Source organism: Melanostigma gelatinosum (genome assembly GCF_949748355.1).
Source record: "Melanostigma gelatinosum genome assembly, chromosome: 3".
Taxonomy (NCBI): Eukaryota; Metazoa; Chordata; class Actinopteri; order Perciformes; family Zoarcidae; genus Melanostigma; species Melanostigma gelatinosum.
The window spans coordinates 19,861,245-19,887,199 of NC_136636.1; the positions used below are offsets into that span (position 1 = coordinate 19,861,245).

Genomic DNA, 25,955 nt, shown 5'->3' on the forward strand with positions numbered 1-25,955 from the left:
TGCGTCTTTGCTCGCGATACAGTTCTGCTCTCTGAAAGAACATCAGAAATATGATCTCACAGACGAGCAAATAAAAATTGACTGCAGGTCAGCGGGACCAAGCATTAAAATATCCCCAGACAAGAATGGGGTCTTTTGTAAGGCGTTGGTCAGTGGTCACTTGCTGTGTCTAGAGGGTCTGGAGCCATTATGTGTTGTTAACTCAGAATTGCATTCCACCAAACCCTGTCATGTCATCATGCCCATTGTTTGTCTGCAGACTTCCTCAGAGTCCTAATTTAATTCGGTTATTTGTCTTCTGTTTATGGTCATGGACATGGTCGTTTTGAAACAAAATAATAGAAATGATTTGATGCACGATTGAAGGAGAAACAGCCAAACTGAGCTGAATGGCTTTTCATTCAACATATTTAGGCAGCTGGAGACGAGTGGAAATGTGAAAGGGAAAAATTAAGCAGCGGAGTACCAGTTTGATTCAGTTTAAATTGACATGAAGGGAAATGTGTTGTATAGAACCAAAGTCAAAAGCAAAGTCATTAACCGAGCGTTTTTACAAGCTGCTTTGTCACAAAGTGGTCCACTGAACACAAATGACACAAATCAAAGCAAAGGTGAATGTTTCCAACATGATCTGTTTCCATGGGTTTTTATTTATGGTCACATATTTACTGCTTCTTTGCAATTCCGCGAAAAACTGTGTTTTCTGTGTAAATTAGGGTCATTAATGAATCATCTCTCTGCTTAATGGACCTATTGAACTATTTCCTGTTTACCATCACTTTGCTGTTTGCTTCTTTCAGGACAACCTTATATGGAATTGCTACCAGTAGACCGAGGCAATGCTGTTACAACATTTACATCAGTGCTAAATTAAATCAGAGGGAAAGGAGCAACATTTAGGACTTCCAATTTAGTCTAAAAGGAAAAGAACATGCATGTGAAAAATAACCTCGTACTGCCGTGATGTTAATTAAGAAACTCTTTGACCTCCAAATCTTCTGACAGTTAATTCTGAATCTGAAAGCTTTGACCTGTTTTACAAAAGAATACGCATTCATATTTTACACAAAATGACCAACAACCAAAGTCCTGCTGTGTCTGACAAAACTGCATCTTGACAGCTTCACTTCCCATAAGTAGTGGGGAACTGAAGGTCTTATTATAGTGACATTAAATAACACTTGCATAACTCTGCTTATTTGTTACAGATGAGAGGATAGGCTAATGTGTATTCTCTCGTGCGGAGGAGGAGGATGCCACTTAAGAAATACTGAATTAGTGTACAGTAGGACCTCTGAAATACAGTGTGGAGGTTCTTTGTTGACACCTCTTTTTCCACTTCCCATTCTTTGAATTATTAATCATTTGGAGCCGTTTTACATGCAAGCAACACAGTTAAAGATGTTTTAGCAAAACTCCCATGCTCATGTCATTCACTACTGTTCACTTTATTGGGGAAAGACCACTTTTTGTTCGACCCATCCACCACCTCTCCCACTCGAGCTGTGTGAGTTATTGCGGCCTTTATACTTCCTCGTTCATGATTGTGTTAATTACATAAAAATTGATTATGTACAATATCTACGAATTACAATGCATTCATTTCAGGTACAAGCGCTGCATAGAACAGCCTGCTCAGAGGCATCTAATTCCTAACCACACATTAGTTATTTACTTGACACTATTCTTTGACAAGTCATTTTTTGATTAGGTCCACTATATGCAAAAAAATAAAACGTTCTATCTCCAAAGTCCTCTCAAACTCGTTTCTATGAGGTTTCAAAATATGATGAGCAACCAAGCTCTACCTCTTTAATCTATAGCCTCACAGTTATGTGCCCGACTTGTGTATTTGAACAAAGTATGACTGAAAGGTTTATTTTTTAGTATTTGCCTTCTGTGACAAAAATAAAACGTTATAATTCCAATCGGGGGAAATCAGGTGGCTATTGTTTTTTGTCATGCAAATGCTGTGCTACGGCAATGTCAGTCTGTCAGCTAGTCTGTCCACCACTTTGGTCCAGGCAGAATTATCCCGACGACAGGATGGATTGCCATGAAAACCTACAGATATTCATGGTTCCCAGAGGATACATCCAAAACTTTGGTGATCCCTTGACTTCTTCTCCAATGCCATCGTAAGGTTGTCATGTGGTCTACAATATGTGTCTGCAGGATATATCCAGGATGTTAAACTGAATTAGCGGGGAAAGCAGTTTAAAAAAGACAAAGAAAGAAACTACATATCACAGTGTCAAAGTGAAACACCAACGTATCATTTTAGAAACGCATAGCTCCTTCCAACCTTTCTGAGTAACGAGTATCACTATTACGCAACGTTTAACCATGACGAGCTCCAAATCTACAAAAACAGCCTGAGAATAAAGAAAATCTGAAACGACTGCATGAGAGTCTACGGAGCGCAGCCGGATAGTTATCGAAGCCTCGTCAGAGCTGGCCGATGCTACGCTATGATTGCCCAGTCTGCATTCGAGGAGAAGGACTTAGCAAAGGGTCAACTCGCTCGAAAAACACTGTTTTAAAATGTGATAGGAAGGTGATACTATCAATATGAGCACCTTCAGGATATTTCGACCAATGAAACAGCTTTACCTCAATACCTCCCAGATTGCAGATGGAGACCAATGCAAAGGTCACACATTTAGTAAAGAGGATCTATCGCTGTGAATGGCTGCCATTCACATTACTATGAAAACTGTCTTTAGAATGCTACTGTGAAGCATTAAATATCAAATATATACTGTAACATGGTCTTGTTTATATAGTTATATCGTTGCATATTGAAGCAAGTTACGTTCGCTAAGCTTCTTGTACATTTTCATGATAAAGACTTATATCAGTTCACATAATCACAGCAATTGGTGCTCTCCTCTTTGAAATATGTGTTGTTTAACATTTGCTTTGAAAACGTATGAGACAAAAGAAGAGGGGCAAATATCTCATCATGTGATAAAAGCACTTTTAAATGGTATACAGTGATATAAAACAAACAAGCAAAGGGAGAACATTTGCAAAATACCCAGACAGACTGTGTCTTGAGATAAAGGGAAGAATTATTTCTCTGGTGTTGTTCGTTGCTCGTCTGTGGTGATAAATGCACATTTCCAAGCGGAAGAAGAATTAACAACTCACTTAAGTGCAAGAGGAGAAATCTAAGTGGCAAAGTAGAAATGGAAGAAATGTATTTATCTTTGTCGTGTGCCACTCTTCGTAAATATTTAGTTTTAAAGCTAAATTGTAAACCAATTTGAATAAAACATTTTCCTCCCCGAAGCCTATTGCTTCTGTAAAAGCACAATGCATTACAGAACATTACTGAGTTCCTTTGCTTTAAGAACTGAAATCGTTCGAGGACCGAGAGTAACCGCGTCTAGAAGTTATCTTTCTTCAAAAACGAAAATTTGTAATCAATTTTTGAAAAGTAAGATCACTTAAGCCGAGAAGAAGTTATAAAACCAGTACTGCTGACATCATCTAAGTACCAGCCAGGTCATAACCCTTAATGGAAAGTATTGTTTAATATTTTCTTCTCATTGGTGGAACAGCAGCTCTTACCGAGGCAATAAAAAGTGTTTGTTCTTGCTAATTGCTCTGAGTGGATGCGTGCATTTCAAGATGTTAGGCTAGAAGATGTGATTTGCATCCCACGTTGGAAAGAAATTGTTCTTGAGTGTGTCACATCTTTAAAAGTGCGTGTGACTTTTCTCTCCCTGTGTCATGTCCCCTTTATTTCCATGTTACACCAGTCTGAGTCCCTCCCCCCCGAACTAATTCCAACCTGTGTCTCACCTCTTTCTTTTTTCTTCACATTTATCAAATTTCTTCCACCCCGGCTTTAAAAAAAAAGAAAAATCAAACATTGTCTGTGGCATAATTCCCTTTCTGTCTGGCCAACACTCTGTGTTACGCAGCGCTGCAACACAAAACACTACACACATTCCTTTCCCATGAGGCCATGAGTCGGCCCGTGCCAGACACCCCTGTGTACTGTATATTCTGCAGTGACCGAGAGACCGAGTGAACAAGTGACACTAGGAGAGAAAGCGAGAGACGGTCAGAGAAGAATCAGCCAGACAGCGACACAGAGGTGCAGAGTGAGGAGAAATCGGCATCTTTGTGACAGTTAACCTTATGAGCTTGGATTCAGGACAGCCTGAGCTGGCAGCTGAAGGCAGACCTCCACAGCGAGCCCACGGTGCGACCCATCTGTGCCTGGTATTAAAACAGGCTCACACCCCAGGGCCAGAGCCACCATGCTGCGTAATATCTACACAGACATAGGCACAGTCCTGAGGGGGCCAACAAGTCACCCACCGGGATGACAATGGCAGCTTGGTTAACACAAACACACGCACACAAAAAACAACCTCCCACACGTGTACCAAAAGCACAGAGAGACAAATACACACATTGGCAAGCAGAAACACATTAATGACACTTCCCCTCCACGTATGAGTGAGCACATAACACCACTCCACCCCATTCTTGTGAGAAGTGTGATACACATTTGGCTGTGAGTGGTGTTATTTTGCCTCTCCGCACCTATTTGAAGCTCCACTTGGACATTGTTCTGTGTTTACATCCTGTTGTGTCGACCGCTGCGTGCGTATGTTTTGCGTTTGTCCAGCTGTGTGTATGCAAGGGTCAAAGCTGGAGCACGGTAGCAATATATATTATCTCAGCGTCCATGAGAAGCCGATCTATACTCAGTGTGCATTCAAACTGCCTGCCGGATAGAAGACTGGCATCACAACTAAACAAAGTGAAAAGAAGTCAATTATACCGAAATAGCTGGCATTGAATTGAAACTGACAGTTTAGTATGAACTTCTTAACCTAAATTATGGCAGAATTACACATCATAACAAGTGGTGTCGACGTGTTTTACAGGTTTAGAAAGGGAAAGCAAAACACAAATTCATGCATTTATTAAAATATGTTTTAAACCCCTATTGTTTTTCCTTATGATTATCACTAACAGGAAGTCATATTTCATTCCTGTTGAAGACTGTATTTAAACAAACTACACATGTATTTGGCCTTTGCTTCTCTAAAGAGTTATTCCTCGCTGGCTCTCAGCTGTGGCCCTCCTAACATCCAACGTGTAGCTCTTTTAATGGACATCCTTGACAGTGCACTCACTGACATTATAAAGAAAGGAAAATGTCAGATTTTCTTGTCTGGATTACAGGAAGACCCCAATCGTATAAAGCAAATGAGGCTTCTAGCTGCTTGGAACCTTTTTTCCTCCTTGAATAGCTTATCGTTACAAAAACGTTTTATCCACATTGTACAACAACATGGCATGATATATTAGTGATCTGATATTTACAACATTACATCTGATGGAGATGTTTTAGATTTTTTTCATTTATACACATTTCTTTAAAATTCAGCCTAACATATTTCTGTTTGTATTTGTTTATCATTGGAAACTTTTGGTTCTTGAGTTGTAGGATTTATTTCATCTTAAAAATGGAACAAAGTACCATGCTGTAGTAGACCAGTCATGTAATGTACATTTGTACATTTGCCCAAGTACTGTACAATTTCAAGGTGGTTTTACTTGAGTATTTCCTTGAGGCCAATTTTTACTTGAACTCGATGACAATTCAAAGATAAATATTTTATATGTTTATCGAATGACGACATACTTGTTTCTTTGCAACTAAGATTTTACATTGAATACATATTATCAGTTTATAAAAAGTACAATACAGTAAATACTAAAATTTAGCTCAACCTCAATTCAGTGATAATATTCCATATGTAGAATAAAAATAGAGTAGCATAACACACACACACACACGCACACACACACACACACACACACACACACACACACACACACACACACACACACACACACACACACACACACACACACACACACACACACACACACAGCACAGGGGTATGTTTCTGCATTAAGAGCTTTTACTTTTGACTTGAAATGTATTTTGCATATACTGTTACTTAAAGGGCCACCGTGTAATATTTAGTGGCATATAACGGTGAGAATGCAGATTGCAACAAACTGAAACTTCTCCCCGTTTGCCAAGCGTGGAGGGGAACTACGGTGGCCCATAAGAAAACACAAAAAGCGAAAATGCAAACATCAGCTTTGGTGCCCCACCCCAACTGAGAGGGGACAGTTTGAGAGGACTCACACTCCACTAACCCCCCCCTGCCAATCCTCCCAGCCTCGCTGACCCCCCTCTCCGCCTGTTCCTCCTCTGACCGATAGAGGTCGCAGCCTAGCAGTCTCTCTGCGGACGGGAACGCATGGATGCAACTGAGCGCTCCCACATGACAAAGCTACAGCGCGCCTGGAAACCAGGAACGGACCGCGGGGCGTTTTTGTTTGTTTGTGAGGGAGAACGCATCGATAAGATCCATTCTGCGTCTTTACCTGCAGCACGGCTCGGCTGTCAAACAACTTCAGTGACCGTTTGAGGTTTTGTTTGCTTGTGACTACTGAAGGCGGACAGCACCCCTCTCTTTCTCCCTCTCTCCCGGTGAACTTTATAGGGATGTTATATCAGAGCATCACCGCGCTGAACGCCCTGACCGTGCTGAAGAAAGTGTAGGACGGATGTGAAGAGTGAACTACTAGAGAGACTTGATCCTCTTCGTCTACTACTTTTCGTTCGGTTTAATACACGAGAAAAGGAGAGTGAGGGCGCGCACGCAAGTGAGAGAGAGAGAGACAGACAGAGTGCAAGGGAGAGAGAGAGAGAGAGAGAGAGAGAGAGAGAGAGAGAGAGAGAGAAGTCGCTCAGGTTTTTTGGAGCTAAGCTTTCATGCCGTCAGTCTTGCGGACTCTGAGATGGACGTCAGATTTTATCCAGCTCCCCCTTCAAGCGTGGGTACGTTACCGACTGACTCCGGTTTGGACTATTACCACTCCAACAAGGTAACGATTATCTCTACTTTACGAGCTTATTGTAGTCGGTCCGATGCTCAGCACTCGGTGTAATGATGCACGCGCGCACAGGAACATTGCTTACACATGTGTTGGCCATGTATAGAATGTGTAGGAAGACCACTAGTGGCGAGGGCTGCTCGTTCAGTTCCCTCTGGATGGATTCGATCGAAATGAGCTCACGAGCTGCGTTATCACTGAACTTTGTTTTATTTCTGATGTGCAGATTGATTTGAACAGAGCAGAAAAGCACACCTGACACCTGTTCTAAACTCTCGCGCTTCCTTTTAATTAGAAATTGCTAATCTGGATAAACTACGGGTACGTTGTCCTGTGAGCTGAGTTGGAGCGCACCACTCTCTGCAGCGCACTGGAGCTGAATGCTCACAAACTGAATATGTGGCTTTCCCCCCCCTCTGAATACATGTAAACCAGAAAAACATTCCCTGTATAATTTAAACCTTGCCTACCAAAGTGCGGAAACTCGCTATCTTATCTGCTCCACACCGGTTCCCACATGGGTCAATGCACAATTAGTCCAATAAACAGCTATCAAGATTGGGTCTAAATGTGACAGTGACAGCATGTTATCGATCAGGGTTATTTGTGATGCTCCAATGTGTACATAGTTGCAGCTTGTAACTGACCGGTCTGTATTTTCATTTCATTTTATTCCTATTTTGTCTCATTGCTCGATAAAAGTGTTTCCATGAAGAATATGGACTCGCATGTTGCGCAGGCTTGGTTAACACCTTTTTGCGCATACATCCAATCCCGTCAGTACCCAGATAATAACTTTTTGGAATTCATTATTCATTAGCAATCTACAAAGAAATCAGCCGTTGTTGTTTCTAATTCTATAAAGGATGACATATTGGAAATGATCAGCCTTTGTGTTCCTATCACCGTGCGTTTTTACGCACGAAATCGTATCCAGTATTACTGGAACGTCAGACACTTTTATTGGTAAATTGAAGTGGGAATAGCTGTAAATTAATTGTCACCTACAAGCTTCCTTTTGAAGGAAAGCGCCATAAAATATATTAGTACCAGTCGTTTTTTGGAGAGCTAAACATTGTCAAGTTTCCTGAATTCTGTAGTTCTCGACATTTCTGTTAAATGTCATGGGGCCTACTGTAAAGAGATCACCTTTTCACTGCTCCACTCCTTCCATGTTATGTACATGCGCGCTGATGCTTTGTAAATATTTTGCATTTAGGCAAATTCGAAATTTACAAAACTGCCAAATAGTCCAAGATGACAAGTCACAGGCAACAATGCCAGCTTTTTTTGTTTTCATTTGGTCTGGGTAAAACTTGTTCAAACATTTGGCAGAGCGAGAAGAAAGCATTATATACCCGCAGCCATTCAAATGGGTTTGCTTGCCTTAGCACCTGGAAGGAAGCCAGCAGGCAGTTCACATTTGCTGATGACAAAGTGAAACATTATAGCACAGTGCAATGTTTGAATTGTTAATCTCCCCTGTTCATACACACAGTCACCTGCATGTATACATGAACAACACACGCAGACACACTCTCTCACGCCCGCACTCGCTTGCAGAGAGGTTTGAATTACAATACATGAGACTACAGTCATTCCTCAACCCCCTAACCTACTGTAACATCAACTTCATCCGTTTCACTCTGACATGAACCCTAAGTCTGAATTTAACCTTAAATCATATCTTAAATTATTAATAAAGCGAGCCCTAGCAAAATATTCTCACATATAAGGGTTTTGTGTAATTGTTCTTTCCTTGTGATAATGTTACAATGTTCACGGTTGTGTGTGTGTGTGTGTGTGTGTTGCCAAGTCTAGTTCACACAGAGGCATATGCAGAGTAGCTGCTTAGGACATATATTTAAGATCACAACACGACGTGGCCCTCCGACCAAGGCCAATGTTTCTGGTGTCGTAGCGTTAACACAATGAGCCGCACTAGCTATCATGATTCAGCGAGCGTAGGGGTTGCTGGGCCGGTACGAAGCAGGTTTGGGTTTCAAGGACAGAGTCGTATCACATTGTCATTACTAAAGTAACGGCTGCGACTAAGATGTAAAGTGACATGTTATCTGTGCTGCGTCGCCTCCGCCGCTACACATAAACACACTGTTGAATAATGATGCTGGGGCTTTATGTGACGTTTTGCCAATAGCGCATCCTTTATCCTTCATTTCAGGGAAGCTTGCAAAGATGATAAAAAAACAAGATATCTTTTTGTATTTCACTGTCATTATGTAGTTAGTTATAGCTACTGTTATAGGCTTTTTGTTGGCATATTTCACAGGAAATTGAAAGAAATGATTCTAAGTTATTAATCTTTGTATTGAGAAGCAGTTTTTTAAAAACCCTCCCAATCGAGGCCTCCTGGCAGCGGTTGATTCACTATACACCTGAAACAACCATATATATATATATATATGTATAAGCTCACTCGTGTGGTTATGCATTACTGAACAGTATAAGATACACTAACCAGGAAGTGAGCATAATACTAAGTGGGACAGTCCATATATAAAAGCCCAGCACTTCCTGTCGTGGTGTAAACTCAAACACATCTATTTCTGACTAACAGGCTTTGTGAGACTGACTTTATATGTGTGTGTGTGTGTGTGTGTGTGTGTGTGTGTGCGCAGGTATTCATGCCTTTGTCTTCCTGAAAGGGTTCATAATTGAGGAACGTAAAGAATGTGGAAGCTGAAACTGGTTGGAAGTGATCAGCCACATTCAGACTGATGATTGATTGATGCCTGCCAGGACTATGGATCACACTGACAGGATACGTCAACTCCTCAAATCTGTGAATGCACTTGACCTTTAAATTTAGGCAATGGTTTGCCTGCAATTACACATTAAACATCAGCAAACTACAGTATGTCACAATCATAAACGTGCAAATCAAAGGTCTGATGTACTTCAGGCTTTTATTCCCCTTTTCAAACACAAAAGAATGAGGGGATTATGTCAGACAAAAATGCCATTGTGCTTCTCTCCATTTCATTGTAAATTCCTCGATAAAACAACCTGTGCGTCCACATTTCCGAACAACGCAAAGAACAACACATGAGAGGAGCATCGATTTGTATTTTAGCTGTGAACCCCACGGGCTCCGTTGCTCTTCTCAACTCCATCCAACTCGCATTGTCCTGCACTCGCACAATCACCGTGAGTCATCTTTACTTTTCGCCCAAGATTTCTCCTAATCTTTTTGAAGCCTCTCTGTATCTTTCCTCACTGAGTGGGAGGCTTGTTTGTTCAGTGTACACTCAGCTGCGTATACCAGCGCTGAAGGCCACTTCTTCGCAAATGCCTGTTTTAGCGAGAGACTATTTGTCAAATGCATTATGACTTGTGCATACCCCCGGGCAGAATCACTCTGTTGAAATGAAGTTGGATAGATTACTGTAGCTGTTCCACTTTCTCCTCATCCCTCTTCCCTCTAACAACACGGTGCCCAAGAGAGAGGCTCTCAAGTAATTATACTGTAGTTATTCTGTAGGTTTATAATCCAATGGTTTGCAGATGTTATTCTTTACAAAGTTACAGTCTGTTCCAAGTTACTGTATGTTATTTATATATGCTTCCCCGAGTCGTTTTTCACCGCAGTGCGCAGCGAACGCTTTATTGATGCACAGTTTGTGCGGTACTCACAGAAGTGATATCTCATTAAAAAGCATGACTGCGTTTGACTGTATGTGCGCGCATGTGTGTGAGTGCGGTGCATATGTAATTGCTAATACACCTCCAGGCGAGACATATGTAACGCGCTTAACAAGAAAACCCTGATTCAATCATTGATAGAGGCTTTCCCACGTTATACTGTGTCATGCCTCATTGTACATCTTCATACAAGTGCAAGTAACAAGCAGCTGACATTTGTCCACCCAAAGAGCAACTAGGACAGTTTTTTTTGCAGAGCACGCACCACCCCTTTTCAAGTGGTCCGTTCCATTTTCCCCCACTATCCAAATCACTGTATTAGTCATGGGATACTTCAAAGTATGGACAGGCATAAATATTTTCCATGTTAAATTCTCAGTGTTTTTTCTCTCTCTCTCTCTCTCTCTCTCTCTCTCCAAAACATGACTGTAATAGAAACAGAGAAATAAAAAGAAACGAGTTATTCCAGCAGTACCTCATTCTGTACACAGAGAGAAGTTAATTACATGGAGGCAAGCATTCTTGGGTCGACAGCATGGACTTGGGGTTTTTCATTGTGCCCATTCATGACATTCTGCTGACTGGCCAGTCCGAGTTACAATATCCCAACCGTTCTCATTGGGGAAAATGTTAACCCATGCATGGCTCTAATGCACACCAGCGGGGAGAACGCAGTCTGCAGCTGCTGGACCTGGGAGTACTTAAAGTGGCGGGTTTATTATTCTAATGCAGTTCCAGGCAGTTAACTCAGAGCAAATAATAGATTGCATAAAGGAGCCATGGAATGAACATCATTGTTTTGTATTTAAGAAAGAACAAAAACCTTCAGTAAGTTACTTTTTTTTGTTGGTCTAACCACTTCCTGGCACTACACATAATCAAGTCTTTCCGTCTCCCCACCTCTCCCCCCTCTCTGCGTCTAACTTCTTCTCTCATTTACCTTCCCAGCAGCAATGTCAAAAGGTTATGGAGGGAAGCCGGATCGCCTGGGGCTGATTGTGTCTTTGAGTTAATGATAAGTAGCTACAGTGTTATTCTCTGGAGCAGTGGGGCTTGGATTGTTTTCTGTGCACAGACTATTACAGTAGGAGAAAACTGCAATATTTATGATTTTCTTTCTCTGATCACTTGTTTAAAAACAACAAAAATAAAGGAAAATACCGGACGATGTTGAGTACATTTCTGAATAGAATCAGATACATTGCGGGTGGGTGAGTTACATACAGAACTGCACCTTCCTTCTAATCTGTGTATGTTTTGTTCACCTATGTTACAACATAGGAAAAAACACCCACATTGGCGCCGCCACATCAATGATACTGTAGTTTCCATTTTGCAGCATAGGACTTCATGGGGTATTCGAGGACAGCATGCGACTGTTTAGAGAACAGGCGATGGGATACTGTACAGGCATTTACCACCGTGGACTACAGGGTAGACAGCGAAGGTAACAAAGCCTCAACCAGACTCTGCAGCACTCCGGTTTGCTCTGCTGGGTACTTTATAATCTAGACCAGACATGACTCAGCGCTACTAGAGGTGTTAAGAGGGTCATACGTCATGTATGGCTGAAAATAGATAGTAGTTTATCCTGCCTGGTTAGCTACTTAATCACCTATAGGTCCACTGAAACAGGCTATTTATGCTGATGATTGATGGTATCAACCGCCAAGAATTCAGTCATGACAGTGCATTTTTAAAAACTCTTCCTGATGTACTTTTGTGATACGCCACTGCTATCCAAATCATTTCCACGCTTCTATCACAATGCAATCGATCAGCCAGAAAGTGGCTTTCCTTTAAGGAACGACTAGACTGCTTGTAGGGTTTAAGACTGACGGCGGTAGTTGTCAGGCTCGGTGACACGTGTGGCAAACTCTTAACGTAATGCGAAACGCGGCCACGTCGCCAGGTGTCAGAGTGATTCCAATTGTGACGTTGAGCGCGAATCAAAGGAGCCCGGCCTCAGCCGAACTCGTGCCCCTCATTAAATCACATTAACCCTAATTATCGTCACTGCCCCTTGAAACCCAAATACTACAGCCAGGCTTGACTCCTGGCTCCTCAGCCGGATTTCGGGTGGTGTGATGGGTGTGTGTTTCGTCCCCTCGACATGTGTAAAGGAGTCCGATGTGCCGAGGCGCTTGAAACTATCTTCACCTCGGGAGGCCATTGGCTCCTCAGCAGCAATAGCCGAGCCTGTCTGTCTGCCCCCGCCACCCAGTTTCCTTGTGCTGTTTTATATTCAGTTCTTGATTGGTTGGGGGATGGGGTGGTGGAATAGCATTTGAGAGGTTAGCCGGTCTGTGTAGGGAGGGGGAAGTAGATTTGGGGCGTGTGTGTGTGTGTGTGAGAGAGAGAGAGAGAGAGAGAGAGAGAGAGAGAGAGAAAGGTCTGCAGATGGAGGGGAAATGGAGAGAGAGATTTTAGGGGTACTTTATTTTTCAGCTCGCCCTTGAGTCTGTAATGTCATTCAACGATGTGGAAACCAAAACGAGCCTTGCCACCAGATGTGTTCCAGTCCAGATAGCGACTTGAAAGACAGACGTTTATTGTTTTAGTGCATTTGGTGTGGTTCAAACCCAAACTGCATGAAATGCTGATTGATGGATTTCACTAATGAATGTGTGTGTGTGTGTGTGTGTGTGTGTGTGTGTGTGTGTGTGTGTGTGCGTGCGTGCGTGTAAGAGAGAGAGAGCGAGAGGAGACAGAGACATCTGCTCCATGTGATTTATTTAACCATTTCTGTGCTGTGCTTTATGCTCTGCCCGCTGATGAGAAGGGAAACTGAGTTTATTTCACCGTGCTACAGTGTCATTTCGAAGCAGATTCATTTTCTTTCCATCAGAGCACAAATAGGATATAATACAAACCGTTCAGTAATGTTTCCCTTTCGATATCTACAGAACGTGGCTGTAAAATTTCCGGAAAGTACAGACTAAAAGACACTTCAGTTGAGATACGCATGGTAAAGATACTTAGCAGCAAGACAATAAATCACAAAGATGTTGCAGAGTAGGGCCTGCTTTTTATTATAACAATAAACCAAAGTCAATATTGACTCTCAAACTGCTCCGACCTTCTGTTATGTAACTTTATGTCTTTGTTTCACCAAGGGCAACAACCAAACGTATCGTTGATGCTGACATTTAGCGTCATCCACATGCATGTGGTTTTGACTTAAGGTCAGGAAGTGTGCGGCGCAGTCTTTTTTTTTGCAACAGTTTCAGCGTCCCTGCTGTGAACTGCTGTGTCCTTAATTATCATACGCAAACAATTTGGGCTTTGTTTTACAGTTCAGGTATCAGCGCAGCCGAGACGGACGCAAACAAAGACAAAAAGCATTTTCCGGTGTGTCGTAAATTCCCAGAGCGAGAAAGCTGATCTTCATGAGGATAATTGCTTCATTTCATTCGTAAACAAATAGGCAACAAAGTGATGATTCTAGATGCTGGAGATTATGAGTGCAGTTATTGGCCTTGGCAGATTTGTGCTAAGCAGGCTTTGGTACATAAATTAGCGTAACCGTTGCATGAGAAAACCATATCAACATTTCACATAAGCACAGACGGAGCTCATCATCTCTGACTTTCACACTCTACAAAGATCTCACAGTTCACCCAACAATTTGTTTTCCATTTTCGTCTCTCTGGGAATAGTGTGTTACAGCCTATGGTTTGGTGCTTTGATTTTTTTTTTTTTCCCCAGTAAAAGCTCTACGTGAAATGGTATGAGACTGCCATTTAGTCTATTAGCAGGAAATGAAACACTAAGGAGAGGAAGAAGTGAAGGGGGGAGGGGGGTGAGGGCGGTTTTGGGGCGTGTAGGCAGATCAGAGTGGGGAAGTTTTGACAGGTTGTGGACCTGAATGATACAATCTACCGTGGATATCACAGGATTGGGAGGGACAGTGTTTCTATCAACCTGAAGTAATCAGAATCTGAATCAGAACCGTTTATTGCCAAGCAAGTTTTCACCTGCAAGGAATTTGTCGTGGCGGAAGGTGCATAACATTCAACAATAACAATAACATTTAACTATTAAAATAACATTTAACTATCAAAATAACATTTAACTATCAAATAACACTGAACTGTTTGATAGTTAAATGTAAAAGTCGGTGAAGGAACCACTGTTGACTCAATCCTTGTTGTACAGAAGGTTCGCTGTGTTAAATGGCAGACCAACAGCTGATCCAGGTACAGAATATAGCATTTTATATGATATAAAAAAAACCTCAGGGAATGTGCGTGTCAGAGCTGAACCATTGCATGCGGCTTATTTGTTGGCATTTCAATCCCCCGGCTACACTCCTCCGTTTCCTCCGAGAATTCAGTCTCGAAGGTGGCGTGATCCATAGGATAAATGTATGAAAACACCGATAAACATAGTGTCTGCGCCGTCGAAGAACGCAGCTGTCGGGTGCATTAAGAGAGGTTCGCAACACGGGCAAACATGAACAGTTGTCTTAGCTTCCTGAGGCATGTCCTGTGCAAATAGAACTGGAGAAGGCTGGTTCAGGCCCACTCTCAGAGACCACGGACCTACTGAGTACACACTCTCAGAGACACGCACTCTCTCACAGGTCGACACACACACACACACACACTCATACATGCAAATGCAAGCATGTCTGCACTCGCATAGCATACATAAACACAAGCTCACACGCCGGAGCTCACAAAAATGCTGTCGTGCAACAGCCCGACCCACTGCTGGAGTGATTACTGTCCTTTATCGTATGAATGTTTTCGGATTTACAGTAACACCTTCAGTAAACGGTGATTTAGAGCGGGAATTACGCTTTATTTCTTTGAAGTTTCTGGTTTCACAATGTCTCGTTGCTTCCTACACAAGCCCTGCTCTTTCAACTCACGAAAAGAAAAAGGCATAACCTCATCGCAGGGTGACATTATTATTGATGGAGCCCTAAAAATCGTTGACATTGAAAGAAAAAGACCCTCAATAAAGTGAAAACCTTTGAAACTAGTGCCTCTTGTTATGTGTTTAATGTCTATATATCCTGTTTAAATGACTTCAGGATTGCACAGGAAGTTCGTTAGCTGGTTAGGCCACCGAGGATTGGTCCTCTGCCGTGTGCTGTTTGTGTGCCGCTCTGAGCCAAGTGTGTATGTGTGTGTGTGTGTGTGTGTGTGTGTGTATGTATGTGTGTGGGTGTGTGTGTGTGTGTGTCTCCCTTCCCTATCACTACAAACCCACAGTCCCCCCAGGCCCCATTTTTGCCTCAGTCTAGCAAACCACCTCTGGCACTTTTGGGCTTTGTTCATAATATTTTCATTGTAGCTTTGCTTTATTTTCCAGGAATTCCAATCTCTGTGTGTTGATAGTCAGTTTTTGCTCAACCAAGATAACAGCGTCAAATAAGAGCACCTAATCTTACAAAATAACTGCACCCTGTGCTTGAATGTAGATGCAATTGTGGTTCTTTTCTTCTTTGCCTATCAGTGCCGAATCTGTTTTGGTACTCCTCTTCCAACATCTAAACACACGCAGAATAATGCTTGAGTCATCTGTGCACAGGAGTTTGGTGTTGTCGTTAAATTTAGATTTTCAAGAATTGTCTCTTATACCCTCTGGGTATTGATTATGGCTCGACAGTCGCTGCTTCAGGTCTGTTAGTACGGTGATCGGTGTGTGATGTGTTGGTGCAGCTGAACGCGAGTGTGTTCGCTGTGCAAACACAGCATTGCTGGCACTCCTGGTTTCACTTAATCTTTGACACAAAGGCACTGGCATGTGGCTGGGCTCTCAGACAGATTCAGCGACAAAGAGGGAGGGAGAGAGGGAGAGAGAGAGAGAGAGAGAGAGCTATGGGTATGTGTACATAAATAGCGGGATAATTGCTTGTAAGATGTCATATATTAAAGCTTTTAAACTTTTTTCTTTTTTTCCATCTCGAAAGGAAGATTACCTTTTTTGGGGATGTCTGTAGGCCTTGAACATCACGGTCAGTTATTAGGATTTGCTGAAGCAAACACAGCATCATAGTGACTGATACCATGCCTGGCACTTTGTTCAGATCAGGACCTTATTCTGGGTTGTTGTATACGCAGAAGTCCACACTACTGCCATTCTTGATGGATGATTTATTTGCCTGCCATCCCATAATTACCCAGCGGGTAGATGGGAGGACCTCTCTGAGATTATAGTTTGTCTAAAAAAAAGCCTGAGACACTTTAAATCATTTGGCAGTGAGCTCTTTTAAAGGATCTTTTGATGTTTTATCAAGCACTGAAAAATGTATTGAAAAATGTATTCATAATCTCTGTCGTGATGTGAATGCTGAAGCAAACATTTTAAAACGGAAAACATTTATTTCTTTCCTAATTGCTGTCCAGAGTTGCACACTTAATTACTTTGTTTGTACTAAAACGTTACCTCTTGGCACCGGAGACAGTTGTTTGCAAAGTTTGATTTCTTTCAGATGGAGAAGCATTGCATTCACATTTCAAATGAATATTTTTTTACATCAAAATAATAGTTTTTTTTGGACATGGCTCGAGGCTAGAAGAATAAACCCAAAATGAAAAGCGGCGACCTCTCATCCGACTTTGACAGGATTCTGCTGACACCAGTCATGGCAGCTTCATTGGCAGGAGAAAGGCGTTAGTTCTTTCTAGATACACACCACCTAATATTCTTTTAAATTGACTTCAGAGAAACTGTATCAAGATGTGCTGATGAAGTTACAAGTTGGCTGAAGCTGCTCATTCCCAGAGCCAGATCTCTTCGTTCCTTTTGGTTTGGTTTGTTGTAGTTTCAGTTTTAGCTCCGCATGGTGACGAAGGTGGAAGAGTGGAATATTTCAATTACTCTGAGAAAGTCAAGGAGGTTGTTGAAGTTTGAGAAATACAACACGGGGCTGGTTGCTATGTGGAGATTGCGCCCATTTGGAATGCAATTAAATTGGTTTGGCTGCTTGCCAGTGAAAAAATATATTCCTTTTTTTTCCTCATCTCAAATGAAAATGTATAGAGTGTTTTGCTGAAAAATACCTGGAGGGAACAGTAGGCTGTTGAATATTAGTAATACAGCTTGCACTGTGCAGTTCAAATGAGTTTTGAGATGAGTTATCCATTGTGGTTTCCCCTTTGACATTTCAAAGGTATGCAGCTTTTGAACCATGGATTTACTGTAATCAATTTTTTTTCCCTGTTATTGATGTGTGGTTGAGTTATAAACTGTAAATTGGCTTCTCTGCCATTTCACTGGCTGTGCCATATCAGAAACCACGAGGCCACGGTGCAGAGACAGACTTTGTAATAATGTTTATATACAGTCACATGTAAACTCCAGTTGTTGGTCCCAGTCTACATATGAAACTCTACAAGACCGCTGTTTACCATATAGAGTGTGTGAATCTTTCAGCGGCTCCTCACGTATAACCAATCCATACTGAGACGTGTTACAGACTTTACCAGCTGTTCTAATATGAAATGAATGACCAACTGAATTATACCCAAACATTAGAAGGTGTAAGTACTGAGGCTGTTGCAGAAAGTTTAGACAAAGTTATAATTCAAAGTCTGCAAATGTTCTATCTACACTTTAAATATGTTAGTCTGTGGTTTATCTTTAGTTTACATTGGACATTCGTTTTTAGATTGATGAACCTGTCAAAGTACCAGGCCTCAACGTCCGGGTCTGAAATGTGAAGCCAACGAGGAAGCGGCTTGAACTTGCATTCTTTCTAACAGCCAGCAGGGGGCGACTCCTCTGGTTGCAAAAAGAAGCTTGATCGTATGTAGAAGTCTGTGAGAAAATGACCCGACTTCTCACTTGATACCTCGGTAAACATTGTAAACGTGAGTTTACAGTGTCACTACGCCTAACTTTAACCCTTTCACAGTGTGCTTTCAGCTCATGAAAGTTAATTGTAACATTTTGGTCGCCTCAAAATGTTTTCTTCAGTGTTCGGTTGTACTTAGCTCTTCCCTCTCGTGTCGATTCTGGTTGCAAAACACCAAGACGATGACGGACCAAACCCAAGATGTCGACAATCGAATTGCTGAACTCAAGTCTTCAAACAGCAGTCCACAAACCAAAGTGTGATGTCACAGTGAAGACATCTGCTTCTTATGCAGTCGATGTAACAGACTGAAACAAAAGCATGTTGCATGTTAACACAGAGATGAATTATCATCCGAAATGACTAATAGAGGAAAAGATAAGAAGAATAAGAAAAACCGACTGTTTCTATCACTTCCTTCCTTTTAGCTGCGTAAAGACCAACAGTAATTGACATCTGAGGTTGCTTTGGCACTCGCAAAGTACAAAGTGATCTTCCTCTTCTTCGAATGACCTCAACCACAAAAAAAAGAAAATAAATGCTCTCAGATTTGTGTTAGAGATTTTTTTGAAACTGTACAGTTTGCGCTCAAGAGAACTTTCAGGGTTCCATTTCCAGCATTTTGAAGGCCGAATAATAACAGCAATTTCTTACAAGTCACCACAGTGTGAAAACGCCCCGACAATTGTATTATGAGAGAAACAGAGAGAGAGAGAGAGAGAGAGAGAGAGAGAGAGAGAGAGAGAAAGAGGAACCAACAAATTCAGACCCATGTGAACTGTTAGGTTGTTGTGAGCTTGTTGTGTATTAAAAAAAAAAAAAACAGCTGCCTCTGATCCACTGTTGCCTGATCGAACTGCCCAGCCGAGCCGCTCTTACAAAATCAGCCTGGCATGGCGTTATAATAGCTTTTCCTTGAACGCGTCCTGTCAAATCAACTTAGCCTCTCCGGGTGCTATTTTAGTGTTAGTCACACAGTCGATAGAGGAAACTACAAGTCCTGTGTGTCTCCAGAGAGCACGAGGAAATGTACTTGAATGTCCAACACTGTAATGCTTTCATTACACGTGACACCTTTGGGAAGTGTACTTTGAAACCGGATCCCTGGAGCCAGGCGGCGAGGTGTTGAGATGATGAGCTAATTAGCGGGGTCTACCACTACCCTGCTAATAGCTGTTTGCGGGTTTGCGGGCGCTGCTGCGGCATGCTTGATTTTTAGGCAGAGGCTTAATCCAACATGCACACGACAAAGCCTGCTAAGTGAATCAAAAAGCTGCGTATCAGTGGAAACAAGGCTCCTCAGTCTCCTCAATGGAACTGCGAAGATAGAAGGAACGGGCACAGACGCATGCCAATACACCTTCGGGGCATTGATTTCGTGCCATAGCGCTTTTATGTGCCTCTCCTCCTTATGTCGAATGTAAAGTCGTATCTCAATAAAGCGTCGGATTTGCATGTGCTGACAGAACACCAGCCAACCCTCACTTTCATTTGTGCTCATGCACCTGCTCGCGCTCACTGTTCTTTCATTACGGCAGCGTGAACGCAGTCCAACATCACACATCGGTGTTCCTCCCACGGTGTGATCACGCGGTACATTTCAACAAGTCCCCACAACTAAACGCCAAAGTAGGCTGTTTGTCAGTGCAGTCCAAAGTCAGCCAATTGAGCGTTGAGGGTCAAGTCATGGTTAAGTTCAGGGGCGTTTCAGGCAACACTTCTGATTGATCGTTTAAGTCACATGTCAGGCAAAATGTATCAAATACTCACTTCAGCTTTTCATATAATGGGATTTGCTTATTTTCTCAGTTTTAAATCATTTGTTCATTGAATATCTTTGGATTTTGGATTGTTGGTCGGACAAAACAAGCTGTTCAAAGTGTTTTTTGAACTGTTTATTAATATACAGAATTATGATCAACAGATGAATTGATAGCAATAATTGATAACAAAAGCCCTTCAAAGAAATGAATGGACGGAGACGAGACGCAAACCATACACCTGTCTCGTCCTATTTCTTACTTTTCGTGTGAACCAAACACTGTTTTTAAGTTCAGCACTAATTGTAATTAGGCGCCGTTTTAATCCGCTCAGTCAGATCAGTTTCTAGAGAGGACCGGCGTCTATGAAAGTATTGTGGTTTGGAACAAAAAGGTGTCTCTTAGAGAGAGAAGCAGTGTTGCAAAAACAAAAATGCAGATTAAGAAGAGTTAATCCATGAACCAGTGGCTGACCTTTCAGCAACACTTCCAGCTTTTCTCACATTACAATAACATCTCAGCTTTTCTCTTCACTTTAAGAGAGACCGCGCTCGTTCAGCTGGGTCAGGACTTTGCACGTCAAGCCTGTTTGTGTACTGTACGCATTCTCGACATCCCTTTACAATTAGATTCTGCGCTCGTCATTCAGGCTTGTTTAGTGTATTTGGCAACTACTATTGCTAAGCCGCACAAACAAACCCAAGCAACAGAGCAGCACGAGTGGTAAGCAGGTTTCGCGTACGACACCGAGGTGACGGATGAGCTAATTGGGGCTTAACAGTTAATAACTGAAAGAGGTGAGACGAGTGCTGAGCCACTCTCTGTGCCAAAGTCTGCGGTGATATTTCTCTCTTTCTGGTTCTGTTCACCCTAGTTCTCTGTCTCACTCTGTTGGATTTCTCCTTTCTCCTCTCTCTCTCTCTCTCTCTCTCTCTCTCTCTCTCTCTCTCTCTCTCTCTCTCGGGCTGATTCTCATCAGCCTGTATTAGTTGCAAATGCAGAACTAAGTGGCTGTGACAACATTCTCAGATGCTCCAGCTGCCACAGATTTATTGAGTTATTAAAGTAATGTACTGTGATTAAAAATGCTAATTTTCCCTAAATCGTACGCCAGCGTACATCGTTTTTCAGAAGCTGATTTAATTACATGGAAAATGAAACAAGGGCCGATGATTCAATCTTTGCAGCCAATTGCCTCTCCACCCAAAAAATGAATTACCTCATGATACAGAATTATCGTTTGGGCAACAGAAAGTGAAATGACAGTGGGATTCTTTTGGATTGAATAACAGAGCGTTTTGCTGTTGCATTGCTCCAGCTGTGCACAATTGCTTACATTTGAACCATACATATATTAGCTGTCATATCATATGTTAGCTTGTAGTTTGTTTACATGTCATCTCAGCAATTTTACTTCATGCCATGATCTGACTAAAATACAGATCCTTTAAAATCCTTATCTGGCTGCCAAAGTAAGCCACTCAATATGTGTAGGGTCTGGTTTTACATTTAAACCGTGGATTTTAAATAAAAAAATTAAAAAAAGTTTCCCTTCCCAATTTTATTATGAATTGTGTCCTCGCCTATTCTGAATAACTTCCTTTCCCCTGGGGGATTTTTCCAGTGTGCTTTCCTTGGCTCATTTTGGCCTCTCATTATGCATTCATGTATTCGTTTATATAATGCGCAACACTGCAGCTTCATTGGACAAATCTCAGTCGTTTTGGACGGCATTGTGTATGATACATGAATGTTAACACTTTCTTCTCTTTGAATTTCTCTTTACTTCTACTTCAAGCAGTCAGTTTCTCCTGCTACCGTTATTTTTGCAGAATCCGCAAGGCCCCTTTTGAACATCACTGGACTGAATCAGCTCCTGAAAGAGTCATTCTCATTTGAATAATGAGATAGAACTTTTTTCCCCTCGATCACTTGATCTTTGCAGGGCACTTCTAGCCGAGCAGCAGGTAGCACCGTTATTCCAGCCCTCTAAAATCTCGGCAAGATCACCAAAACAGCTTCAGATAACTGTTTGGATCCCTTCCAGGTTCTCTCAGTGGAACAGATCCTCGCCACTTTACAGCCCCACCTCCTGAACATGTCCTATAGGTTAGCGTGTGAAATATCCGTGACCATGTAAGATGTCTTTCTCCTCTTTGGAAAAGGATTGACTCATACGTGGGGAGTGCAGCGGAGAGCGAGGCGGCTCCGGCCCTCCAGATGTCCTAGACATAACAGAGGCTTGTCAGCTCTGTGGCTGGGCTCTAAATGGGTCACTCTCCTTGATATCACACAGCTCCTTCACAATGACCCCACTGTTCTCCTGATATTACAGCACACCAGGTGGCTCACTATGAAAGTCATGGCCAGACAAATGTCGACTGCGTGTGTTCAGCGAGTAGTCAGGAAATGCACACACACACACACACACATACACACACATAAACATGTGACTGCAGAGCTGTTTGTTTAAGGTATAGCAATGGTTTTAATACACACCACTGCCCAAAACAACAGAACTTATAGAAAAAGTCACTCTTCTGAAAAAAAAAAGTATTGGATTTTTCGCTGACGATATGATTTCAGGCATCTTGTGACGAAAACCTTTAATGTGGGGAAAATGCATTTGTCATTGATCTGCTATTCACCTCCTCCGTGGCAGTTGATATGCATGGCTGTATGTAACGTAACATGCTAGGGAGCTCTGCAGAGAGGAGTAGGAGGGTAGTAACAAAAAAAGAAAAGAAATAGAGAGAGAGAGGGTGGGTGGATGGCAGTTCAGTGATTTATGATTTATGGTTTGATTACAGTCTTTCCATCCTGCTGAAGACCGGCTGTATTTGCCTGCATCACGTGGCCCTTTTCTCACATGGCCTAGTGGTGCAGCAAGCTCCAGCTCGTTCTGCTCCTCGTCAAAACCCAAGCACGCGTGTGCGCATGCACACGGCAGTATAGGTTGGCATTCAGGAACAGGCACACACACACACACACACACACACACACACACACACACACACCCCTGCGCACACATACACACTGATTGAGAGATAAAATGGAGAATGGGTCTTTTTTTTTTAGTCAGCTGAGCGGTCTCCCCTCCAGCAGCCTGGCAACCATTCAATACCATTTACCTCCTACTGGGAAATGTTATTGATATTCATAAATGTACCGAGTAAAGGGACAAAAAAATAAATAAAAGACAAGCGCAGATGGTTCACAATATCCCACTCATCAGAATATATCTCAGTACATTTATTATCGCAAATATGATGAGAAGAAAACCCATCTTTATCTGGAAAGTCAATGCCACTGTCTTATAAGACAAGTAGCCATGATAATTTAGACAATGGAGCTTTTTCTTTACCTGTAGCCGGCTGGATGTTCTCTACTGAGAGCTGCACACCACTAGCAGTCTATGAGTCATCAGACCTTGGCGAGAAAGACACACAGTAGCGAAGTGTGTTCTCTTTATTTGTCATTCGATTTTTATCCAGCATCGATCCACCTGCATTTAAGTCAAGTTGGTGTATGAATGCTATGAAAGCTGCAGTGAAAGATCCAGTCACTGGTATCATGTCTCCCCAGGCTTTCTTTAAACTGCCATTCATTCGCCTCCTCAGGCCTCCTTAGGCCTCTTGCTTTGAATTCTCTGACTGCACATTCTGTACCACGGACTGCCGAGCCTTGTGAGTGAAGTAGTACATTTGGGTTCAACTTGTCATTCCGGCTGGTTGTAAAATTCTGCAGTAAAGTTGAGAGCCAGAAAATCTAGATCGTGATTTACAGCTTTGACAGGACGGTTCCAGCTGTCAAAATACAATATTATTAAAGTTAACAATATTATAGCTTCGAAACGTTGAGAGTATTTTAAGAGTTGCTTCCAAAAGACTGAACCTAGTAATGTCTAAAGCAGTAATCTGTTTGTTTAAAGTATTTAAAACAGTTTTCTTTAAATGATGGCACCACTTATATTGGTGTTCTATAGAGGGTGCAAATTAATTGGTCCGACATTGTTGGCACTTGTAATTTTTGGGTTCAATATGTGTCAACGGGCACAACATATAATTTGTAATACTTACAATCTTACGGCCACACAGGCAGTTAAGCAGCTGGGGGCAACGTTAGCCGCTGCTCAGCTCCAATAGTGGTTTGAGTGCCCCCTACGTCACCTCGTGACTCCGTTAGTTGTTCTATCTTTTGATTCCTCGCAACAAAATGAACACACAGAGTGCTGAGATTACAGGACCTTTGAAGTGACAGGATGGTCACTTGTAGAGGTGAGGCCGGGGCAGCCTTTTGCGTAGCGTCTTGACGCTGAAGGTTCGGGCGTGGATAGCGCGAAGCTGTTTAGGAAACAAAACCACCAGTGACTCAGCGGCGTAGTGTCATGTGACATAACAAACACTGAAAGTCCTGTTTGTTTGTCCCAGGTCTTTTGTGGAGCACAGGATAAGCACTGAGTTGCTGATAACTCATCTGGTGTTAAAATAACACGAACAAAAGGTCACGTCTAGTAGCAATCGGTGCTAGCTACAGTAGCCTGCATGGAATAGTCCACTAAGACGCTCAGCGGTTGTTTCCACCGCTATGTCCAAAATGGCTTCATGCTGTCGTATAAAATACGTACAATAGTTGCAGTATCATAAATGTATATCTTCTCACTCACAACAAAAACAACAATTGAAAATTCAGTTTGACGTTCATGTCAATCATTTTCAGTTGTTCTCTTAAGGATCAGATCAGTTTGAATACTATACTGTACATTCTTTTCATTTGGAGCCTCAAACAGCAAACTGCTTATGGTTCTGTGGAGGAGCCATCGTACACGACAGTCAGTTAACCCGACAGCGAAGCACAGAGTGGACCTGGTAGTTTTCAGCAACATCTCAAGTTATCACCGAGTAAAAGCTGACGTTAAAAACCTTTGAACATCCAAAAAGAAAAAGGCCAACCAAAATGATGGGCGAGCTCGAAGCGGCTCCGGCATTGGTCGGTACATTTGAATATGAACGGCTCCGACTGAAAGGTTATGACCCATAAAGAGGGGGAACGATTTGAGCGAAGCGTGCAGTGGGGAGAAATGTCAAAGTGAGAATGGCAGGAAATATGTTAGTGACAAGGAAAAAGCTGCCCCTGGTATTCTAGAGCCGATGAGTAAAAATAGGGCATTGGGCAAAAAGGCAGGAAACCAGCAGAGCGAGGCCTCTAGTAGGAATTTCTTCTGGGGAGGAGAGATAAGGGACTTAACTCCCTCCTGTCTGGGCCAGCGACTTTAACATGCGACATGTGATCACTGATCATTTATGTAGAGATGGACGGGGGGGAAAAGGAGATTGAAGAATTGAATAAATGATTCGAGCACTGACTGATGTGTGTGCACTGCTGTGCGTCTTAGTGTCTGCGCTTCTGGGTGCTTTCTGTTGATCTGTCACTTATTCAGCATCGACAGGACTTTTTAATTAGGCCAAGACTTGTGATGGAAACCAAAGATCACACACACACACACACACACGCACGAGGACTCTCTCACGCCAACGCACGCATACACGTTGAGGTAATGGCTAAGGAGCGGAAAGTAGCGTGTGTGTGTGAGGTTCCTCAGGTTAAAGAGTGGAAGTTAGACAATAAACAGTGGCCTTATCAGGCTCGGGGCAGAGCTTCCAACCTGAGAGCCCAACATATCGCTCTGACTATTAGAAGCAAATATGACCTCTATACACTTGCTTCAGCCCACACACACTCATGAATATACAACTTTGATTAAAAGAAAGGACCCC

General features: G+C 42.3%; 1 protein-coding gene across 1 annotated transcript in view; it reads left to right on the forward strand.

The window, feature by feature from the left end:
- Positions 1–6,802: 6,802 nt before the first annotated feature.
- The window catches only part of tox2 (TOX high mobility group box family member 2), an 85,131-nt gene continuing 65,978 nt past the window's right edge, over positions 6,803–25,955 (forward strand). Inside the window, exon 1 of the mRNA XM_079296325.1 lies at positions 6,803–6,936. Coding sequence (XP_079152451.1) covers positions 6,850–6,936 — 87 coding nt within the window. The 5' untranslated portion in view covers positions 6,803–6,849. The remainder of the gene's footprint in view (positions 6,937–25,955) is intronic.